Source organism: Camellia sinensis, chromosome 13 (genome assembly GCF_055761805.1).
Source record: "Camellia sinensis isolate YWXY chromosome 13, ASM5576180v1, whole genome shotgun sequence".
In the NCBI taxonomy this organism is placed as follows: Eukaryota; Viridiplantae; Streptophyta; class Magnoliopsida; order Ericales; family Theaceae; genus Camellia; species Camellia sinensis.
The window spans coordinates 110,109,080-110,129,451 of record NC_138973.1 but is presented as its reverse complement, the minus strand read 5'-3'; the positions used below and the strand labels follow the sequence as shown (position 1 = coordinate 110,129,451).

Genomic DNA, 20,372 nt, shown 5'->3' with positions numbered 1-20,372 from the left:
TAAACTTGCTCTATCTTTCATTATCGAGGTTGCCACACATCGGCTTCCATATGATAAACACTTCAGCGTGTTTGTATCAACGCTTCAAAACCAATAACCAAGTCTGTTCAAGTTCATTGAGCCGAGATCGCCCCCGTAACCGAGGTCTTTGTTTCATTAAATCAAGAACTCCAAGAGTTTTATCATGCGTATGAGTTGTCACGCACAATATTTCAATCGTTTCTGCCACGCGTCTTTCCCCTACTGAGTCGTACCTGATACGCGCCATCAAATCGCATCGTTTTTGCATGTGCCGTCTGACAAGCACGTCGTCCTAGGCATATTGATTGTAGTTTTGCCGTCATTTCGTGGTTTTGATCAAAACCACTTCTCTCTCTCCGTCTTTTCACTTTTGCATCTTCAGTTTCGTGCTAACTCTCTCTCTCTACTCTCCCAAATCCACCATTGTTTTCAAGCTCTACAACCACTTCTACTCTTCCCTTCCGGCGAAGCCTTTGCTAATCTTTTCCGGTTGCTGTCATCATCTGCCTTCGGCATACTCAACAGAAGCTTCATTTTCTTCGGTGAGTCACTGTTCCTCCTTGTTTCTATTTCTTGTTTCTTCTCAAACTGTTACATTTATATTCTGCTACTGCGACTTTATTCATGTTCTTGAACCTTCACCTGTGCGTTGAATTCAATCATGTATAAGGGCGGTTTGCCTCATGATTTTGTTTTTGCCCAATCTTTTCCTGTTTATACACACATTGCTTACATATCTATTGATTTTTGCCACTATTCTTGGCCCTACACACCTGCACAAACTTTATCACTGTGTTCTTGATAGTTCATCACTATTCTTGATTCTGAATCACATTCATGTTTCTGTTTTCTGTGTTTTCTCCAAATCATGCCTTCAATCCTTGTTTGCATAGGCTTAGGTTTGGGATTTGTTGTAGAACTCACGAATCTTAGGAAGAACTGAAACAAATTCCCCTTAGATCCTCACAAATTCTTACCACAGTACTCGTTTAGGTTTTAGCCGAGGTCTTTCAAGCCTTAACAAACCACTTCCCTCTAAAATCCAACACCTTTCCTCCAAGCCGACATCATGGGTATGTGGAGGTATAAGTTAGACATCCCAACTAAGTTAGAATATTTCAGGCAGGAGTTTTCCATCCCGGCCGACGTCCATCTCAGGTTGGCTGGGGAGGATGACTCCATTATGCCCACAATCGACTCCATGCCCTTCCCAGTTGTAGATTTCATAGAGTGTGGACTTAGGCTCCCTCTCAACATGCTTTTTCGAGAAGTCCTTTACTATTATAAACTTAACCCAATGCAATTAGCCTTTAACTCTTACAAAGTCATCAATGGTATCATAGCCTTAGCTAGCTGAGAAAACGCTAGGGTAACTTTAGCCGACATCCAATACTGCTACACCATGTGTGGACTCAAGTTAGAAAAAGGCTATATCTACTACCTCAAACCGAGGTCCACATAATACAAACTTGTTGCCGACCTCCCAAACTCCAATAAAGGAGCCAGGGACAATTAATTCATTGTCTCGGGCAACTGGGAGTTCGCTCCAGATGAGGACCTTCACCTCTACACTCTTAGCCGAACAGTATTCATAGAGGGTAATGGTAAGAGCCAAGTGTTACATTTACTTGTTTTCCAAGTCTTAAATACTTTGTTCTTTCTATATGTTCTAACGTCTGTTTTTCTTGCAGCTCTTCCACAACCGCCAAAAGACTTCCGTAAGTCCTTATTCCCTAGCAAGGACTTCAAAAAGTTGTTGGATCTGCCAGTTCATAGGTAGAGAGCCCCTTTGTTGCTCAATTACATCCCAACTTACAAGTCAGTTCTTCCCGACATCCCGAAGAAGAAGAGCAAGTCTCCTCCTTCCGCCACAACTCCACCAACAACTTCATCACCCCAGCCAAATCAGGGATCAACTTCTGATCTAGCTGAGCAACCATCAACCTCAGCTCCATATCTGATCCCTCCATCTCAACGCAAACGTTGACGCCAAACTGCAATCACTGCCGAGATGGGTCGCAAGAAAACAGTTGCAGACGATCTTCTAGCCGACATCCCCAACACTGTCAACGCTCAACCTTCTCCATCCCAGTCTCAACCAAAGCCAAAGCCTAAAAGACTGAAAAAGGCCCAACCCAAGGCAACGATGGCTCAGATCGACACTGAGGACACCTTGCCTATCTCCAAGATTATTGAGGTAGAGAAAAGTGCCTCCGCTGCCGAAAAGAGGCCCGCCGAGGTTGCTCCTTCTGAATCAACTAGGTCGAAGAGACCGAGGTCCGAGTCGGCAACAACCTCGAGCTCTCTGAAGTCTAATGCCCCCTAGGCTCTTGTAATTACAATCAAGGACAAGCTGGTCAGAGCTGGCGACAGCGCCGACGACATTGAAGTCAACGTTGCCCTCTCTATCGCCTTGCTCCTTCCCAATGATCTCAATTGTAATGTCGTGATAAGCAAATACGAAAATTTCTCTCTAATGTTGCAGCACTCCGTACAAGTAAGCTCCTAATACTTGGTGCTTTACATTCTCTGTTTTTCTTACTTAGAAAATTTTGCTAACTCTTGTTATGTCCATTTCTTCTAAGCGATCCAGCATGGCCACTCCTTCGCAATGCAAGCCTTCAACATCAAGAAGGAGTTAGCCAACAAGACCAAGGAGGCTGTTGGCTTGCAGAAGGCCATTAACAAGGCTGAGGCCAAGATGAAGACTCTAATGAAACAGGCTGAGGAAGCCAAAAAAGCTCAAAAAGAGGCCGATGAGAGGACAGGGGCCGCCGAGGCCATTGCCAAGGTCCTTGAGGCCGAAAAGAAAGAGGCCGAGGGAAAGACCGCCGACGCCCAGGCCGAACTTATTGCTGCCCTGGCCACCAAAGATGTCGAGATCAAGGCCACGGACAAGAAGGCGTACACCGAGGGGGCAGCCGACGTCAAAGAAGACTACAAGAGACAAGTCAGGCAGGCATGCAACAAGGGTTTCACCCTTAGTTGGATCGCTGCACTGAAAAAGTTTGTTGTCCCTGAGGACTCTCCCCTCAAAGATGCCGGCAACCTCATCCTACCATTCCTCCCCCACTCCAAGCCAATCCGAGGACGAGGCTGAGTCTGAGGAGGAAGCTGAGGCCGAAAAGAAGAAAAAAGAAGCAGCTGGGGCCAAGTCTCCTACTCTGAATGAACAAGTCCTGGACTTGACTCATGATGAGGAGGACGTGGTCTTAAAGGGTGCCTCTGCTGAGAAGACACCATCCGAGGCGCCTATCGTCGAGAAGAGCCTCGACAAGACTCTTAAAAAGATCGACGCCGAGCTCGCGGCTGAGAAAGCCACCAAGAAGAGTTCCCAGATGTCCTCTAAGCCCCAAAACCAACCAACTAATGACGTCGAATAGTCTAGTTTCTTTATTTCTTGTACCTTGTACTTTTTCTTACTTTTAAAACAATGTAAGCTTTTAATTTGGCCGACGTGCCACTTTTGTAGCCTGAACAATTACTCTTTAATGTCAGGCCGAAGTGCCTTCTTTCCTTGTCTGAATGAATTCTCTAATTTATTCTTTCAGTGTAATTAAATGTTTGCCTTCCTTTTTCTCTTGTATGATTCTATACTTAGAATAATTTATGTGTCTTCAACGTACACCTTAACTGTGTAATCTTCCCGGTGTGGAATACTTCGACTATACCCACTAACAGTTTATCTCAGCTTTGTCCTAACACTTGAAAATATTCATAATATTTTCACAAGTGTTACTTACAACTTGCCACTTCACTCAAGACCTCTGTCCTCTATTATTGTAACATAACCTTGGGTTAACTTCAACTTGTAAATTTTTCTTAAAATTTCAACAAGTGTTAAACCAACTTCCTTTAACATAATCTCGGCTTAACTTCAACTTGTGATTTTTTCTTAATATTTCAACAAGTGTTAAACCAACTTTAGCTTGTAAATTCCAACTCCCAAGCATCATTTTCCAGCCCTCTGCCCCCTAACGCGAACTTCAATTTCACTTGGGTTCTCATTAAGCATGTGGCTTTGACCTCGTCGCCGATGTCAAATTCGAACAAAGATCGGTCGAGGTTACCAACCTTGGTCTTTTTGTTAATCTGACTGACATGCACTTAGCTCTAATCTGTGTCTAATTCTACCGATGTGACAAGTCCAGGTTAATCCAACTTAGTTCAACTCTATTATATGCAAGTATAATTCAACTCTGTCATATAATAAGTCTAAGTTATTCATCATGTTTCGTTTAGAAACATCGCTAACTTAGTTCAACTCTATTATATGCAAGTATAATTCAACTCTGCCATATAATAAGTCTAAGTTATTCGTCATGTTTTTCTTAGAAACATCGCCAACTTAGTTCAACTCTATTATATGCAAGTGTAATTTGACTCTGCCAAATAATAAGTCTAAGTTATTCTTCATGTTTCAATCAGAAACGTCGTCAAGTATCTGGTCAGTTACACTACGTAAGTTTAAAAATCAAGCTAAAACTTTATTATTACTTCGGCTAATAACAAAACAAAAGAAAACTTAAAAAACAAGAAAATCTAGTGATAGAAAAACTTCAGATTGCAAGTATTCCAGGGCCTTGGCAGCTCTTTGCCTTCACTGTCTTCAAGCCGATATGCCCCATTGCCCATGACCGAGATGATTCTATAGGGTCCCTCTCAATTTAGGCCAAGCTTGCCCTCTCTAGGATCCTTCTTGTTGCCGAAGACCTTTCTCAGGACGAGGTCACCAACTTGGAACTCTCACGGGTTCACCTTCTTATTATAAGCCCTAGTAAGCTGCTGCTAGTATGCCCCCAGTTGAATTACTGTTTTCTCCCTTCTTTCTTCTAGCAGATCCAGATCTTGGGCCAGGAATGCCTCATTGGTTCCATTTTCTACTCCCTGGGTTCTGATCCCTGGGATGCCGACCTCCAGTGGAATGACTGCTTTTGTGCCATAAGCCATGGCAAATGGGGACTCGCTAGTCAATCTTCCCGGCGTAGTCCGATATGCCCAAAGTACATTGGGCAGCTTTTCCACCCACTTTCCCTTTGCTGCTTCCAGCCTTTTCTTGATCCTATCCAAGATAATTTTATTGGAGGCTTTTGCTTGACCATTACTCTGAGGAAAACTTGGGGTAGAGTAATAGTTCTTGATTTTGTACTTTGCACATAAGCTCTTAATTAGCGTACTGTTAAACTATGTATCATTGTCAGCTATTATTGCTCTTGGGATCCCAAACCTGGTTATGATGTTCTTCCATATGAAGTTCTTCACATCAATGTCCCGAATCTTGACAAGGGGTTCAACTTCTACCCACTTGGTGAAGTAATCTGTTGCTGCTAGCAGATACTTCCTCTGTCCAGTTGCTTGAGGCAGTTGTCCAACAAGATCCATGCCCCATTGGGCAAATGGCCAAGGGTTGGACACTAGGTTCAGGTCTGCTGCTGGCTGATGTATCAAAGGTGCAAATCTTTGGCACTTCTCACACTTCTTGACATAGGCTTCAGCATCTTTCTGCATGTAGGGCCACCAGTACCCCTGAGTAATGGCCCTATGAGCAAGTGACCTGCCCCCAGCATGGCTTCCACATACTCCTTCATGTATCTCATACAGAAAATTTTCAACCTGTGCTGGATGCACACACCTCAGAAGGGGTCTAGTAAAAGATCTTCTGCAGAGATGTCCTTCTGCTGTCAAACTGAATCTTGTCGACTTCAGTCTGATCTTGTGCGTCTCTTTATGATCATTTGGAAGTTTCCCATCTCTAAGAAATACTATTATTGCATCCATCCAGCTTGGTCCCATCTCCACACACATTGCTTCACGCTCTATATTTAGTGGTTCTATGCTTAGACCTGACAAGTAGTCAACCATTATTACTCTGGCCTCTCCAGGTTTTACTGCACTAGCCAAGTTGGCCAGAGCATCTACATGGCTGTTGTCATCTCGGCTAACTTGCTGTAGTTGGCAATTCTAGAATAAGGTTACCAGTCTGCCCACTTCTTTTACATAGGCCGACATCCTTTCATCTCGGGCTATATATTCGCCTGTTGCCTGGTTGACTATAAGTTGGGAGTCACAGAAGACTATTACCTTGTCAGCTTCCATGGCTGCTGCCAGCTTTAATCCTGTGATTAGTACTTCATACTCTGTTTCATTGTTTGAGGCCTTAAACCCCAAACGAATGGATTGTTCCAGTATCTGCCCATCTGGCGATACTAGTACTACTCATGCCCCCGCTCCTTGTCGGTTTGAACTCCCATTAATAAACAAACGGAAGGAGTCACCGATGTAAATGCTGCAGGGCCTGAGTTTCTCTTCATTCCTTTGTTCTGCTGTCCCTCGCTGGGTTCTTCCTTGCTCACTTGGATATTGTATACCTCGGCTCAACGGAGCCCGATGCATGACGGCATTTGGTGTGAATTCGGCCACAAAGTCGGCTAAGACTTGGCCTTGGATTGCTGTCCTGGGTCTGAATTCCAGGTCATATTGGCCCAAGGCCACTGTCCATTTGCCTATTCTACCTATCAGATCTCCCTACTGCAATAGGGACCTCAAAGGATGTTCAATTAACACCACAATTTTGTGGGCTTGAAAGTAATGATTCAACTTCTTAGAAGCCATTACTAAAGCCAGTGTTAACTTCTCCAAGGGTAGGTATTTGGTGTCTACATCTGCCAGGATTTTACTCACGTAGTAAACTGCCCTTTGCTCTCCATTTTCTTCTCTAACTACTACTGCACTCACTATGTGCTCTGAAATTGCCAAGTATAAGAACAGCTCCTCTCCAGGTACTGGATTTGAGAGAACTGAAGTTGTGGTCAAATACTTCTTCAAGTCGGCCAAGGCAGCTTCGCACTCTTCGGTCCATAAGAAGTCTATGGCTTTCTTCACTAAGCTGAAAAAAGGCTTACATTTATCAGAGCTTCTGCTTATGAATCTATTCAGGGCTACTGCCCTTCTAGTCAACATCTGTACTTGTTTTGCTGACGTTGGGCTCTTCAGTTCTAAGATGGCCTTGATCTGATCTGGGCTTGCCTCAATGCCCCTTCTGGTAACCAAATATTCTAAGAATTTACCAAACCCAACTCCAAATACACACTTCAATGCATTGAGTCGGAGCCGATATGTTCTAAGGATGTCAAAAACTGCCTTTAAGTCTTCCAGATGACCCTTAGGTTCTTTGGTCTTCACGACCATGTCATCTATGTATACTTCCACAGTTTTGCCAATTAGATGTCTGAACATCTTAGTCACCAATCCCTGGTAGGTTGCTCCTGCATTTTTCAATCTAAAAGGCATCACTTTGTAGCAATACAGCCCTTTTGGGGTGATAACTGCAGTCTTTTCTTCATATTGAGGGTATATAGCTATCTGATGGTACCCTCTGTAGGCATCTAGGAAGCTTATCCTTCCATGCCTTGAAGTGGCATCTATCAATTGGTCAATCTTAGGTAATGAGAAACTGTCTTTGGGGCAAGCCTTGTTTAGGCAGGTGAAGTCCACGCAGACCCTTCACTTATCATTCTTTTTCTTCACAACCACTGTGTTTGATAACCATGTCAGGTAATTCACCTCTCGAATGGCTCTGGCCTCCAGAAGTCTATATACTTCCTCTTCTACTGCCTCAACATGCATTAATGTCGGCCTCCTTGTTCGCTGGATGACAAGTTTGGCCGACCCGTCCACATTCAGTCTATGGCAAGTGACCTCGGGGTCAATGCCAGGCATCTCGTATGGTGTCCATGCAAACACCTCCAGATTTGCTCTTAGGAATGTCTCTAGCTCTCTTTCATTTTCATCGGCCAAGCTCGAGCCAAGAAGGAAGAAGCGTTTTTCATCTCCTTACTGGACAAGGATTTTCTTCAGGGCTTCTTCACTCTTCTCGGCTGGTTCTTTGCTAACGTCCTCTAGGAATTGCACGTTCTCGTCCTCTATCTCTGTTGTTTCTGCTTTTCGTATGTTGCAGGTAGATTTCATTGTTGCCATGGAACAATTCTTTGCCTGTACTTGATCCCCTATGACCTCCTCTATCCCATGCTCTGTTGGGAACCGTAATAGCTGATGCAATGTTGAGGGAACAACCCCCATTGCATGTAGCCATGGCCTTCCCAGGATAACACTATAAGGGGAGAGGGTGTTGATTATGGTGAACTTTGTTTTTATCTTCTTGGTACCAGCCTGCACCTCCAAACTTGCTGCTCCCAAGGGCCATGCAGGCGTTCCATTGAACCCAACCATTGGGCCATTGGACTGCTCCAGATCATCTTGGTAAAGGCCAAGCTCCTTGTAACACCTGATATACATGATGTCACAAGAGCTGCCCTGGTCAACTAAGATGCACTTCATTTGGCACTCTCCAATCTGGAGGGATATTACCAAGGCATCGTTGTGTAGATGCTGCACTATCTCTCGATCTTCCTCAATAAAGGACACCATTGGTCCTTGGCACTCGTCTACCCTAGGTCTCTTCTGCCTGACCTGATACACATGTTGTAGGTGTTTTACCTTATGAGTCTCCCCACAGATTTCATTCTTATTGACCTTCGAGTGAATCACATTGATCACTCGAAGTCCGCCTACCTGCGGTTGCGGTGCTGGGGGTGGCGGTGCTGCCGGTGCTTGGGGCAGTCTTGTCTGCTCTTCCCTTGTCTTGGCTTCGTCTATTAGGTCCCTTAAGTGGCTCTGTCTTACCAGGTCTTCCAGATGTGCTTTTAGGGCTCTGCACCTTTGAGTCAGATGTCCAGCTTCATTGCGGTAAGCACAGTGCTTGCCAAGGCTTCTATCCATAAATTCGCCTGATACCCTTGCTGGTGCTCTGTAATAGGGCTGATTGCGAATTTTCTCCAAGACTTTGTAGACCAGTATTCGGAATACGGTTGTGACTGCCTGTGCAGCCCTTAATCCTGTCTCTTGCTTGTTGTATCCACCGTCACCTCGGCCTCGCTTCGGCGAGCCCCTTCTTCTCTTGTTTTGATGACTTTGTCCCCAGCGTGTCCTCCTCGGCCCTGGTATATTTTTCTATCCTGGCCATAAGCTCCTCCATGATTTTTGGCAATGTCTTTGCCAGTGATTTTCGAAGCAGGCAATCAACTTTTAGGCCGTTCTTAAACGACACAACCGCCAACTCCTGGTTACATCCTGGTATTCGGTTGAATACCTCATAATACCTTTTGGCATAGGCCCTATGGCTTTCGTCCTCGCCAATTTTTAGGGCCATCAGGGCGTCCACCCTCAATCGTTGTAGCTTGTTTGTCACGAACTTGGCCACAAACATCTCGGCCAGGCCTTCCCAGGTTTTCACAGCTCCTTTCAGCAACTTATGAAACCAGTCCGATACAATTTTCCCAAAGGATGAGGGGAACACCTTGCAAAACAACGACTCGTTCCCAGTTTCTAATGCCATCGAGTTCAGGTACAAACCGACGTGAAAGTTGAGATCTGACTTACCGTCATATATCTGGAATCTCGGCATGCTAAACCTCTTTAGGGCTTTGAATTTGTCCAATTCTACTGAGAACGGCGTTCTCGGCTTGACTGGGGAAGTTACCTCAACATCTTGTTGCTTTCTCTGGAGGTAATCCCTTAGATCCTCCTTGGTTTGTCCAGGAGCTCGGCTATCGACGAATTTTAGCCTTTTTGGAGCACTACTCCCAGTCTCATTATGAGTCCTCTTGGTCCTTTCTCCGTTGGCTGCATCGAAACATAACTCCTACCCTTGAACATGCCGATGTTCTTTGGGGTCAGCTTCCTCGGTATGGTGCGTCCTCCGAGAATCTCCCCTTCTTGACTCTCCTCGCCCGACCTCCCTTGAAGGCCGGTAAGAGTGTTTCTCGATCCTGGTGTGCTGGGGGGACTATAGGGACTGTTTTCTGCCCATCTTTTCGGGCATCTTTCTTGGCCGCTAGAATCGACGTATCTTGTAACGAGAATGGTGACTGCATGACATTGTTCTGCATCATGAAGTTGACGACCGTTTGCAGGTCCGCCAATTTGTTTGTCATTCCCTTCATCTCGTCGTCCCTCTTCAGGCATCTTTCTCTCTATACCTGAAGGTCGTCCTTGTTATAATACCCGCTTTGGTTTGATTTCTTTGACGTGTCGCCCTCCTAGCCGACGTCCTTTTCTCCGTGATTCTTATCACGAGCCTCTTTGTTGTAGTTGTTTTCTTCGACATCAAGGTCAATAGGTTTCCCACTCCCAGTAGGAATGTCGTCCCTAACCTTCTCTTTCTGTCCGTTATTGGCCATCTATTCTCCTTTCTTTCCCACAGACGGCGCCAAATTGTGTGAGTAGATTTCTGACCACACTGCCAAATTAGTACTTAGCTGGAGAGCATCGGTTGAATAGATTAAGCTCAAATGACCTGTCACAAAAAGAAGAGATTCTGGCGATGGTTCGTCCACCCGGGAGTACTCCGACAATCAAGTCAGTTATCTCTCAAAGATAGCAAAAATACTTAACTCACTATTCAAAATATAAAAAACGTACCTTAGACCCATGAGCGTGCCTCCTTTTTATAACCAATACAAACCTAGTCTCAATAGAAACCTAGCTTCAATGGACTCTGGATTACTGCTAATCTTGGACTCCCAGTAGAATTGGGATAAACTCTCTAAGAGTCTTGTATTTATCCAAACTGAAGTCTTCTCTCATTCTAGGACTCTTGTCCCTTATTCGCTTATCCTGAATTTCGGTATCTTCGCAGATAACCTCGGCCTAGCCGAGATTACCTCGGCGTCATGATCAGGACACGTGGCACCTTGGCTGACACTTTGGTGCCACCTCGGCCACGTGTTGCCATTCAAAAATTATGTCCCCACATTTCCATTTAAATAATATTTAACAAATGTATCATACTTTATATAGTAAAGTTTTCAAAATATTTCCATTTAAATAATATTTAACAAATGCATCATACAATATATATTTTAAACAGATAATATTTTGTGTCAAATAATATGTATATTAAAAAATCTAAATTTTGGCAAATAATATTTCAAATATCATCAAAATTAAATAATATGATTAACAAGATCTTTTGTAGGGAACCTATGTTGATTTTAGGCTTGAAGCTGCGCATTCATATGTTGTTAGCTTGTTATTACTTATTGCATCATTGGTTTAGGGCATCTGCAATGGAAGGGTTAACCCTTCCACTAGTGTCAGGTGTTATTTATTTAGCTAGTCAAATTGCTTTTTGCTCCTACAATGGAGCTGTTAAGAGGGATGGAGGTGGCCAAAAATTGTGTCAGATGCTAATGTTTGTGTTAACTGCGGCGAGCAAGTTAACAAGGGAGGGGAGAGAGAGAGAGAGACGGGACTGACAGTGCAATGGGATGGGGTCCACTGCACTTTTCAACTATTTTATGTTATTTATTGTTTATATATATACTAGCGTATGCCCGTGCCTAAAGGCACGATGTAATTTTTTTTTCTTTTCAAAGAGTAGGGAGTAAATTTCTTACAATGTTTGACATTGGAAAGATATGAATGAAGTGCACCTAATAAAAAATTTAAAACATGAAAAAAATTTATAAAAGACAAATAAAAGATTCAAAAAATAAAATTTAGTTTGAAAACCAAATTTCAGCCATCATATTATTCATGTTCCATTTGAATATAGCCAACATGGTCATTGACCCTCTGCATCTTCATAACATTGTTGCTTACACTAAAACATAAAAAGATCACACAATGGCAGGGACTAAATTAACAACCATAACTTCCAAATTCCCTTGTTCATAAAAAAGACTCTTCTATGCTTCAAAAATGATCTCCTGTCCCGGAAAACTTATAACCCTTTTATCTTATTTGACTCACAATCATTTGATCATACCTCGAGAAGTTCACATGATTCAACAATGTGTAGAACTTAGAATTGTCCGGAAAAAAAAAAAAAAAAAAAAAAAAAAAAAAAAAAACCTATAACAGTATTGGATATATAAATTTACAAACAGCAAATATCCCTAGCACGGGGTTTCAGATGGCTGACTATTCAAAGCAGAATTCTAAAGGATGAAGGGGAAAACCTCCATTTTATAGAGGCACTATTCGACCCCAGTTTTGCTCAGCATCAAATGGCTCGATTACATAGACTGCACCATTGCTCATTCCAAGCGCAATTTGATTAGGTTGAGATGGATGTGCTGCAATCACCACAGGAAAGGCACAGCCACTGCTTCTTCTGCAGAATTAATAGCCATCTTCAAATGATTAAATTAGCCTCTCAAGCATAATACAGATTATCTTAACTTCTCTGTTCTTTGCAAATTTATTTATTTATTTTAAATTTAAAAAAGAGTAACATTAATGGAATCTGCATACCGCAGTACCATTAGGTGTGGGATAATCGCGGCCATAAACATTTAGTTCAGGCAATCTTCGAACAGCTACTTGTTGTATGTAAGGCAAACGATTGTTTGGGATGCCTTTTGGATCTTCACCAATTTTGCCACTCTCATGAGCCCCAACAGGGTTAAAGTACCTCAGAAAAATCACTCTCCATTCAGGATCTGAACTCTGGATATCTCGAGCAATTTCTTCGAGGAAAAGCTAATTAAACGGAACAAAACGTAGGTTAGAGGGGGGGAAATTAAGAAATTGCACCTTTCTAAACTAAGTACATCATTCCTTCTCTAATGGTCCAACAGACTTGGAGCATAAAACATAGAATGTGAGTAGAAAGGGGACATATTTTAGGATATTGTAGCATATACCTTGGTCCGCCCATAAGGGTTCATAGGTATTAACTCAAAATCCTCAACACATGGAATTTTTTCAGGTTGGCCATAGACTGTCGAGGACGAAGAGAAAACCAACTACAAGCCCACACAAAACTTTTGTCAATAGTGGAGTAAGTGTGAAGATATCTAATGCAATGAATCAATGCTTGCATTGAAAGGTCCAGACACTTGGTAACTTCATTGTTAAGCATTCAAATACGATTCCCACAACACATTCTTTTCCTTATTTTGAAAGGTAAATGATTGCTAGGGAAACTTCTCTGTTAAGATTCCCACACTGCAAACACTGCTAGTAATGTAAAAGGCATCTTTTGATTTCTAATCAGCTGAATTGCAAGAACAAAAACTAAAAAAAAAATCAAATGGACAAAAGACACACACCTTCTTATTAAAATATACATTTTGTAGTATTTTATTTTAATTATTAAAATATGCGTTTTGTTTCATTTTAATCCAAAATATAAACTTTCTTTCATTTTTCATCCCTAATCTTTTATTTTTGTTGCAATTTTTTGTGTAAAATTATGAAAATTTCCCCCTCCCCTTACTGGTTTTGAATATTTGGGGACCAAAGTGGAACAATTAAAAGACTGGGACCAAAGTGTAACATATCACAAAGTATAATTATTTGTGTAATTAACCCTAAAAAATCAAAATACATAACACAAATTGTGACGATCTTAAATTCGAAAATCACTATTCTACATATCACAATCACATTGTTAATTTAGACAAATTGCGGACCACTGTGTATGAAATTCACAATCACATTGTATCAAATTCACATACTTCGTCTGAGAAAATAACTTCTCCAAATCCTCCTTATTCCTGAGATCACCCTCCACCCAAAAACAAAAAAGCACCAAATTAAACCCTAAAATAAATATATAAAAAGCTCAAGGTAGGAGTTTGCTTTAAAGTTTTCCCTCATTTTCCCGGCGAACAAACAACGAAAAGAAAGTAATGGTACCAGATGGAAGTCGAGATTGTTGGAGAGTTGAGGTTCGACACGTACATACATATATGTATATAATTGAAATTTGTTAAAAAAAAAAAAAAAAAAAAAAAAAAAAACCAATCATGCTCCATGCTTTGAACCAATCATGTTTCAAATTTTCTACAACTCTTGCCACAACGAAGCAAGCCTGAGACAGAAAATAAGATCCAGAACATAAATAAGTCAATATACACAGAGATACAATTACATACATATATGTATATATATGTATATAATTGAAATTTGTAAAAAATAAAAAATAATAAATAATAAAAATAAAAAAACAGATACCAGAGTGATCTTAAAGATACAACAATCTCTGTCAATTTATTATTCTAGGTTTTCTTTCTCAAAACCCCCAAAAAGAGAATGGGTATGGAAGAAGAAGAACGGAAGGGAGAGAGAGAGAGATAGGCACACTGGGTATGGAAGAAGAAGAACGGGAGGGGGAGAGAGATAGGTGGGTGAGGACAGAGAAGGGAGAGGGATAAGGATAGAAGGGAGGGAGACGTGGGCAAGCGGGAAGGTGAGAAGAGAGGTAAAGATAGAATAGAGGGGAGACGTGGGCAAGTAGAAAGCTCACTCTTTGGGCGGAAAGTAAGTGTAGATATATATTGATATATATTTAAGGGAGTCATCTCAACCATCCATCTAAATAGACAAAATGAACCATAACCATTGAAATGTCCTAGTAGAACAATTGTCTCTAACATATTTTCAAAAATCTTTGTGCCTTATTATATAGATATATATATTCTTAACACACCTCTTAACACGCATCTTAGCACATCCATTGCACCACCATTCACTCTCTAAAATTAACAAACTCTTAACACACCTTAATACATATTTTTGAATCCCACTTTTATCACTTTTTATCATATAACACACTTTAACAAATAATTTTACCTATCCCATTATGAATGTTCTTAAGATATCATTCTTTTGGACAAGGTAGTTTAAGTAACTGGTAAATCACGTAGCTGATTTAAATTAATATATTTACTTTCACTCACTATTTATTAGGTAGTAAATGTAAGACCTGAAAAGTTACTTTATGCATGCCTGAAGCGTTTGGTGTTTAATTATATTAAACTCTGATTTCATTTTTCTAAATGAGGGATATTTATTAATAAATTTCATCTCATAAATAAGTATTTTAATTAATCTTAATTTTTTTTATTAATATGTTAAGATCTATTAGTAGAGAGTTTCTTTTCTTGTGATCTTATTTTTGATTTTGGTAGTATTTTGGTGGGCAGGTATATCCTTTTATTAATGTGACAAGTATGATGTAATATTCTAACGTAACATATATTAATGTAACACTCTAAAAAAATTAAAAATTTCCTAGTGTACTTTTTCTAAATATGACACGTTAATGATGTGATATTCTAAAAAAATTAAAAATTTCTTGGTATACTTTTCCTAAATGTGATAAAGTGGAGGATATGATGTGAGACTCCAAAACTTTTACTCAGAAAAAATATATTTAGTGTACTTTTCTCTAATGTGATAACGTGATGGGTATGATGTAAAACTTCAAAAAAAATAAAAACTTATTAATGTATTTTTCTCAAACGTGACAACTAGTGGGTATGATGTGACATTTTAAAAAAAATTAAAAATTTCATAGTATACTTTTTCTAAACATGACATGTGACACTCCAACGTAAGGAGTATGATGTGATACTTTAAAAAATTAAAAACTATTTAATATTTTTCTCAAATGTGATACTCTAATATGACGGATTTGATGTGATACTAAAAAAAAATTTAATATATTTTTTCAAATATGACACTCCAATATGACGAGTAAATGAGCCATTATACATAAAAAAATAAAAAATAAAAATAAAACTAAAACTAAATAAATCATAAAAAAATATAAAATTATATAAATTATAAGTCCAAAATATATGATTTATTAGTCAAACACTTTATGAATAATAAACAAAAATACACGGTATTAACTTGATGGTAATCTATCCATTACCTAAAGTACTTTCTCCACTTTTGGGGGGGCATTAATGCAGTAGGTTTGCAAAAATATCTAAGACACTCATTTAAGCTACCGATGCCACAAATATCTGAAACAACTTAATTATTAGATCACGTAACCCTCAGCTCAAGCTTATTAAAAGAATTTACAAGTTCTTATTATATCGAGTCTTGATTTCTCAAAGGCATGATAAAATATGACTTTTAAGTTACTATTGATTAAAAGATGAATCTTTTTAAATTTGATCATGTGACAAAAGAGATTAGAAAAATGGAACAAGAAAGATTGTACTGACAATTTTAAAAACTCAAAAAAGTTATTTAAAAAGTTATTAACATATAAAGAATGTAAATCACATTATTCATTTTGAATAATATTTAAATTATATTAAATTTGAATTTATATTATTACACCATATAAATTCACTAAATAAAGTGTTTATTAAATCATAATTAATTATAAAAATAATATTATCACATTATTTTGATGAAATATTTTTTTCATAAGAATAATTTTTTTTTTTCTTCAAAAGATAGAACATTATAATCTCATGCTACTTATTATTAATCTGAAAAGATCAAAACATAATAATTGTTCCCAACTATCCAATAAATCTATTTCCTAGCCCCTAAGAGCATGAACTTCTTTTTTTCATCAAATCTGATAAAAAAAAAAGGATGCTTTCCTCAATTTGATACCACTGACACCAACGCTTCACTTTTTATCAAATCTGTTCCGGGGACAACCGGTTGGTCGACCGGCTGGTCGATCGGCTGGTCGACCAGTAAGAGGAAATTTTTTTTTTTTTTGAACTGTTTGAACCAATTTTTTTGAATTGTTTGAACCGCTTAGTGGTCGACCAGGCAAAATATATATATATATATATATATTTTTAACTGTTTGAACCTTTTTTTTTTTGAACTGTTTGAACCATTTGGTGGTCAACCGGCTGGTCGACCGGTTGGTCTCCCCAACGGTCATGCACAGTATTTTGGTGAAATGCGGAGCCTGTCCTCATTTTGGTGAAACATTTGGTGAAATCTCAATTTGATATCAATTTGGTGAAATCGTTAGAGCATGAAAAAGTGCTTTTTTCACCAAATTTTAAATTTGATGTCAGGTTTGGTTTAGGGTTGGAGATGGTCTAAGCCTATCATGAACCTCAATCCATTGCTAGCAATAGGTGCTGAGATACTCTCTCTCTCTCTCTCTATATATATATATATATATATCTCCAAAAGTATAGAGGGATGGGGAGATATTTGAGAAGTGGATTTGGGTACCTGCTGTGCACTCAGCACAGTTGATATCATTGTGCAGTTTTATGGGCTTATTTTGGAGTCTTTTTTTATAATTTAAACCGTTCATATTTTAGAATATATAGAGTAAAATATATTTGTAAAAATTAAGTTAATCGGATATCGTTAACTATTTCATCTACTCATAGTTGCATTCATTTTAATACTTTAAATCACAGTGTCATTTATTTTTGAAGATACAAATATGAGTAGATAAAAGAGTTAACGATATCCGATTCACATAATTTTTTACAGGTATGTTCTAGTCGATATATTCTAAAATGTGAACGGTTCAGATTATCAAAACGAATTCCGAAATAAACTCATAAGGCCACACAATAGTGCTTGCTGTGCTGGATGCACAGCAGGCACCCCAAATTCTTGAGAAGTTGGCTATTAAAATAGATTATTTTAATTTTTAATTATTTAAGAAGATGTTTAATTTTTTTATAATTAGATGTGATATTTATGAGAGAAAAAATAAAATGATTATGAATTTAATGTGATATTTTATCTTATTGACTATTTTAATCTATTTTATCTTTAATATTATTTTAGTCCACAAAATCCAAAAAGCCTATTACCAAAGATCCCTACTGTAAAGTGAAAGTTAACGTTACAATAATGATACATTTCTTAATTTTAAAGTTCTAATTGAACTCTAACTATGTCGTAGGGAATAAAAATAAAATAAAATAAAACAAAACAAGCCAAAACATCACCATTAGTGTAGGGCCACACACTTAGAGTTAGCTCCCAATTTAGAGTTCCTATACATTTTTCGCTAACATTAGTTACCAAAAATAATAATATTAATAATTACATCTTAGTGGGTGGTAAAAAATTTATGATTTTAATTATTAATTGACATGGATGGGCCCACAAGGCATACGGCCCACAACAAACCACCCCAAACCCATCGCTTGGGACCAATAGCATAACCCGGTTGACAAAGCCCAGAACAGCTGGAGGCCATCTAGACATGGAGGGCCGATGGCATTCGGGCACATGGCAGGTGGAACACAAGCCACATCAGCAGACAAAGATCTGCAGAGTTATTACCACAACACATCACCATTAATGCCGCCCGTCACAGCATTTATTACGACAACACCTCCCCGTCGGAACAGAGCCCCCTCACCCTGAACAAGGTAAGCTATGGCACAGGCTTTCGGCGGAAGGGGGCACGTCACAAGGGGCAGTGAAATGATTACCAAAGGATATAAGCAAGAATAGAGGACAAGAGGAAGGTTAGGCTTTTATCTCTCTCTCTCTCTCTACATTCCTTTCTTCGACTACTAATTCTCTCGCCGGAGGGTTCACTGGGGGACTGCTCCGTTCCCCTTTGGACTTGCTTGCAGGTCATTTGGCGGAATCATCACCCTGAACCGGAACTTGAAGAGCTTGGACCAGCCCGACCCATCCACCTGGGACGGACAGCATTATCATTAATATTTATAAAAATTTGCATTGATTTGTAATTATTTTTTTTTAAATCTCACTACTGTGTTATTTTTCAAAAAAAAAAAAAAGTGACGTAAGTTGGCACTTTTGCTGGTTTAGCAAATTTAGGCCTTGTTTAAGAACAAGTTTTTTAATAATTTTTTTATTTTTTTAGTTAAAATATGATATAAAAAATTAATATTTTGATAATTATTTTTTTGAAATTTTGGCCTTGATTGGGAAGTTAGTTTTTTTCTTCTTTTTTTTTTTTTTTTTTTTGTGGCTATTGATAAGATGAAAAAAGTTGTATTGTGATAATTTGTGATTTTTTTTTTTTAGATAGCTGAATAGATGATTGTAAGAGAAAAAGTGATTAATTAATGTGTAAGATATAGTATTTCATCTTATTATCTATTTTAACATGTTTTTTTTCTTTATTAACCAAAAAAGCTCTTTCCAAGCCGGCCTTTTAGGCTAAAAAAGTGAGTACCTAAAGAGGCTTTAGTTTAAAGTATGGTCCACCAACCTAAAGCAGTAATGGAATGAAGTCTAAACCTTTTCTGTAATTTATTGGTGGCGGAAATTTATAGGTTTGCCAATCACCAAATATATAGTCAAAAAGTCATTGTAAAAAATTAAGGGGTGGCGGTAATGCATGTGATAATAATGATAATGGTGGTGAATATGGTGATAGCATTAGTGGTTGTAGTGGTTAAGGGCTGGTGGTGATGATAATAACTGTGATAATTGTGTGATGGTGCCAATAGAAGTGGTTACGGTAATTCTATCAACGGTGATGATGATTGGTTAGGATTGAGGTGTAATAATGATGGTGATGACGATAAGATTGTAATGGTCAACATTAATACTTATTATTATTATTATTATTATTATATAATATAAATAAAAAACGTTGTTAGGTCTTTGAAACTGAAAATCTCAATGTAAATGTCTCAAATAATTGAATTTATGAATTATGAAAATACAAATGTCATGAGTGTGTTGGCTTTGATCAATATGATAATATATTTAAACATTTGCACTTAACTCTTGTGAAACATTTTATATGAAAGTCAACTCAAACTTTTTTGTGTTTCAAACGATCAAAATTATATCATTTATTGATCAATAAGGTAATATTCCCTCAAGTCATAATGCTTTTTAAAAAATAATTTATGAAATGATAAACTTTAATAATATTATATTATAATATTATGAACTCTTTAGTTATATTATTAGTTCTTTCTTATTTATTATTATCTTATTTTCATTTAATTTAAATATTTTGTTAATCAATATGGTAAGTGTTCTAGTTTTCTTTAATTATAATCATCAATTTCTAATGAGCAATAATCTCACTATAATTTCTATAATAGAAAGCATACATGTTTTGAAATTATCACTTTATTTTTTCTTGATAAATTATTATAATTATTATTGTGAGTGACAATTTTTCCAAATCTATTATTATCTATATATTAAAGTAAGCAATTCCGGCTTTGACCCGTTATCTATCGTATTCCAGACTCGGGTTAGTATGATTTAGAATGGTTATTCATGTCTTGTTCCCCTTGTCTCTCCTTTATTTTGGTTATCGGATTGTAGTTGTGCGTTTAGAACTTGTTGGTTGCTTGTTTTTCCAAACTTTTGTTGCTTAGATTTTGACTCCTCCACTCGAGCGGCCATTCTTGCGCTCGAGCGGGATTCATCAACTCTCAGTATTTCTTTTGCAGGTCTGAAAATACCAGAAATGTGCATTGGACGCTGGAACGTCTAGTCTCACGCTCGAGTGCACTACAAGAAATTGCATTTTTCGCAACGCAACAAAATATGTTGCTAAAAGGGAAAATTCGTCGGCAAAGAGTTTTACCGACACA

The 20,372-nt window shown here is 38.5% G+C and overlaps 1 protein-coding gene across 3 annotated transcripts; it reads right to left on the bottom strand.

The window, feature by feature from the left end:
• Positions 1-11,564: 11,564 nt before the first annotated feature.
• On the bottom strand, positions 11,565-14,559 carry LOC114261882 (bifunctional UDP-glucose 4-epimerase and UDP-xylose 4-epimerase 1). 3 transcript variants are annotated; one of them, XR_014349395.1, is made up of 5 exons: positions 14,044-14,559; positions 13,726-13,900; positions 12,729-13,594; positions 12,337-12,564; positions 11,565-12,196 (listed from the first exon to the last, which is right to left on the bottom strand). XR_014349395.1 is itself a non-coding variant. In XM_082903148.1 (5 exons), exons 3-5 carry the CDS (start codon positions 12,750-12,752, stop codon positions 12,140-12,142), a joined length of 309 nt encoding a protein of 102 aa, XP_082759274.1. In that variant the 5' UTR covers positions 12,753-12,830; positions 13,545-13,900; positions 14,044-14,460; the 3' UTR covers positions 11,565-12,139. The 3 variants fall into 3 exon arrangements, 2 of the variants coding, with proteins under 2 accessions (XP_082759274.1, XP_028058003.2); XM_082903148.1 differs by having other exon boundaries at positions 12,729-12,830; positions 13,545-13,900; positions 14,044-14,460; XM_028202202.2 differs by having other exon boundaries at positions 12,345-12,564; positions 12,729-13,900; positions 14,044-14,519.
• Positions 14,560-20,372: the final 5,813 nt, after the last annotated feature.